The 4,025-nt window shown below is 40.4% G+C and overlaps 1 protein-coding gene across 1 annotated transcript in view; it reads left to right on the plus strand.

Annotated features, from left to right (window-relative positions):
• Window positions 1-2,611: 2,611 nt before the first annotated feature.
• Window positions 2,612-4,025, plus strand: part of dtx2 (deltex 2, E3 ubiquitin ligase) — a 15,463-nt gene continuing 14,049 nt past the window's right edge. Inside the window, exons 1-2 of the mRNA XM_013908845.1 lie at window positions 2,612-3,255; window positions 3,722-4,017. Coding sequence (XP_013764299.1) covers window positions 2,946-3,255; window positions 3,722-4,017 — 606 coding nt within the window. The 5' untranslated portion in view covers window positions 2,612-2,945. The remainder of the gene's footprint in view (window positions 3,256-3,721; window positions 4,018-4,025) is intronic.

Genomic DNA, 4,025 nt, shown 5'->3' on the forward strand with positions numbered 1-4,025 from the left:
AGTTCAATAGCAAAACTAATTTAATGTTTGTGAATGTTTAATCTGTTTTCTGATCATTCACTGGAGAAAACTCAAAAAACTAATAATGATAATTTGAAAAGTAGCATTTGAAAGGTGGTCTTTTTACCTGCATGTTGATAGCAGGTTCATCTGCTAGTTGTGACAAAATCATTTTTAATTGTATTTTTTAATGATTAAAAAATGTTTTTTAAGTGCAAGACTCTGATCCTGTATCACAGGAAACAGCAGACATGCGGGCAGCTTTGCTCATCCTTTTGACTCTCCTTAAAATGTTGTCTGTAATTTGTGTTGTGATGACCGTGATGAAGGCCCCAAGTCAAGACACGTCTGTCAAAGAATGAAATTGTTCTGTATTCTAAAAGTATTGCTGGAGCTTTAAGCTCCTTTGCTCTATTATTCCATTTTCTTAACTTCTCATCCAGCTGAGGGTCACAGGCATGCTGAAGCCCATCCCTGCTGTCACAGGCCTAAAAAGTGGGCACAAACTAGTCACTGTGCCTAAGCATGCTTTTTTAAAATTTATTTTGCTTATTTACAGAATAACTGGACCGTGGCTCTCGTTCAACTCTATTTTCTCAGTTTTAAGAAGCGTGTGACCTTCAGCTACAACCAGGATTGTTTAAGTGGGCTGAGAAAGAGAGAAAACCGCCCCTAGAAACCTAATCATAGTGATGCCTGTGGATTATTGCAGGGACACTGCTTCTGTTCCTGTTAAATTTTTAAATGTCATTTCTTATTGCTGCAGGCACCACAAACAAAGTTCCAGTTACCTTCATTGTACTGAGGAAGAAGACAAAAAATCTCAAATGCATATTTCACAACTTCAGCTAATAAAACCAAAACGGTGTGCACAGATAGATTTATTAAAAAAAGTTTCTATGTCATGCGGGCATAGGGACTGCAAATGTTCCAGTGTTTTCCAGTGTTTCTGCGTTCTTGTTGCACGCAAGACAAAGACGAAAAATAACAAGAACATCAGATGCCATAAATTAATTTAACACTGATAAATCTGAAAACATTTAAACTGCAGGACTTTAAGAGCAGACCTCAGGAAAAGATGACTCAAAGCAATGTTCTCACTGCTAAATCATTTGACTCGGTCTTCAAACCAAATAATGGCTGCTTGCATCATTTTTTACTGTCATTTTTTTGTGTGTGCTTGTGGAGACAATGTGTTCTAGTTACATTAGAAAAACCATAGATGAATGGTTTTATTTTTATATTGAAACATCAGATCCTCGTCTTTATTAGTTATTATTATTACATTTGTCACTTTGAAACTACTTGGCATGGGCTTGGCTATTGATTATATGTCACTTTGTGGGCTAAGGAGAAAGCTCAAATCCCATTTGGCCACTACTTTAATCAATGTTCACACTGGTGTCAGAACTGTCTAGTTCTATTATCACGTAGCAGAATTTAATGAACACCATACTTACAAACTAGATCCAGTAATAATCTAGTTTGGGTGGCAGATGGATCACAAAGCCATTTATCGCCATCTTTAATCTTATACCTGTGCTAGCACTGGAATTTTGGGCAGCATTCAGTTTAGTGGTGTCTGGTTAATAATTAGTAATTACTCAAGCAACCAGCCTGAGGTTTTAGAAGGCCGTTTGGTAGATTTTCATATGCACTTATTTGTGTCATACCCATTTATCTCCAGTTGAGGGCAGAAATACTACTGAGGGGGTTCTAATCTCCTTTGAATACAGAAGCAGGGAAAGAAGAGGGGGATAGTGTGAAAGAAGAAGAATGCAACCTTCATGCGCACCTTGTAAGTGAAATTTTTAGAGGTGAGGTGTGCACAAAAAGCTTTTGTTTTAATCATCTGACATGAGAAATGGTGCTCCACCTTAAGAACTACCAACCCCCACCCCCGCAATGCCTTAAATAAATCATCACTTTGCACCACCACTTGAGCCAAGGAATGAAGACTGTCTGCGTGTTATCGGCTGAGATTAAAAAAAATAAAATAAAAAAAAATCCCAGATCTTTGCGGCTCCAGATCTCACCCGGAAACATTTTAATCACAATTTCATTTCACAAAAAGACATTAGATGTATTTGATGAGATTTCACTTACACACATATGGGCCCCTTGTTACAAATAGTGGATATTATTATAATACGGTTATTATAGTTAAACCAAATTAAAAACTGAAATTAGGTGTGAGAGGGGGGAAAAATGTTGAGTTAAAATAAAAGCCTAGCCTTTAGGAAAAAAATTAAGTGAAGCAATAATTACTTACTTACTAAATTCTTAGTATAAAATATAAATTTTGTGATGGGGCATTGGTGCCTGTGTCTATTGATACTGGAATGTCCGCTTGTCTCTGTGTCAAGTATTTCTATCGCTGTATTGTATTTTTGCCCTAAATCTTGCCGCTGACATATACCACCCTTTACATCATAAATAAAAAAAATGAATCTGATACTTAACCTAAAGAATTAATCAAAACAAAAAAAATCACAACAAAAAAGGATATTAAATACAGTCATAGTCTGTGTCACTGTGGTCTAAAATAAATATAGCTTTCAGAAAGGGAAACCTACGGTTTCTGTACGTTTTCTGTTTCAGATTGAGACGAGCTGAGTTGTGATATTACCGACGGTCCCTGAACGCAGCGGCAGAAGAAGGACGGATTCCTGGCAACGCCGCAACAAAGCTAACGTTAACCATGTACTGCTAAACCGTGTGAATGCATTAGCTTCGCAAACATGTACTTATGTGTTTATCTGGAGTGTTTACCAACTGATACCTACCTCATAGCTTCCTCAAAGGCGCGTTAACACATTCACAATGGAATTTTTTTAACGAGCCAAGCTAGCCCAGCTAGCACACTTTGTCTTCGTCGCAGCCACAAACGGTTGACTAGCTAACCAGAACGAGTTGTTGTTAGCTTCGGGCTAGTTTTGGCGAAAATGGCAATTGTGTCTGGGTCCTGTGCCAGGGTAAACGGGTCTAGAAACGGACCTCCTGTGTCAGCTACACCCTCTGGATCTGTCGGGCAGTCTCAGCCCATGATAGCGGTGTGGGAATGGCAGGATGACCAGGGTTACTGGCGGCCTTACAGCGGCCAGGTGAGCGCCTACATCGAGCGTTGTCTGTCACCGCGGGGCCACAGAGGAGGAGCACCCGGCTCTACGAGCATCTGTCTCGGACAATCAGACCCCAGCCTGTCGCCTTACCTCATTGACATACCAAGCTTGAAGCAGTTTCGACAGGACACAGGTAAACATATCTAACACGTCATGGCATGACCTTAACGTTTATTCCTCGTTAACAGTTTTGCCTCAAACCTCACAGGCCCGGTTGGCTGTAACGTTAGCCGGCTAGCATTAGCTTGCAGGGCGCTGTTGTTATGATTCATATAAACTGAGAAGTATCCATAAAGTTACAGTTCTTTAGCGACATTTTTACGTGAACCTAGCTACAAATCATGAAATACGTCACAACATTGTGAGATTAACATCTAAAAATGCTTGGTGTGTCTTAAACTGTCATAATTTTGTGTGTCTGTATGTGTGTTTAAAATTAAGTCATAGCCATGTATGTAATGTGTCATTAGTTCTGGCATACAAGTGAATGAACAAGGGGCTTTTCGTTTATGTCTTAAAAACATAACACACACACACACAACGTTGCAGTTTTAATACCGTTTATTCACTAAAAATCAATGTGCCTCTTTTCTTTTCAGGTAAGACCCGGTCAGTACGCCGGTCTCTGTTTGCCCAGTCCTCCGGTCTTGGTAGTGGTGTTTACTGGGAATGGGCCAACGATGAAGGAGGATGGACCCCATATGAGACGCGAACCTCTATCCTTTTGGAGCACAGCTATCAGGCTCGCCAAGGCACAGCAGATCTGGGCCCCCATGGATACAATTATATAGTGGATCTCACATCTCTGGCGCAGGTTAACAAATCGACGGGTTTCAGACGCCAGGTGCGACGCCAATGCAACCTCCCCTACCCGCTGGCTTCTTCCGGACCCCCAGCTATCCC

Source organism: Pundamilia nyererei, unplaced genomic scaffold (genome assembly GCF_000239375.1).
Source record: "Pundamilia nyererei isolate P.nyererei 1_Seehausen unplaced genomic scaffold, PunNye1.0 scaffold00015, whole genome shotgun sequence".
In the NCBI taxonomy this organism is placed as follows: domain Eukaryota; kingdom Metazoa; phylum Chordata; class Actinopteri; order Cichliformes; family Cichlidae; genus Pundamilia; species Pundamilia nyererei.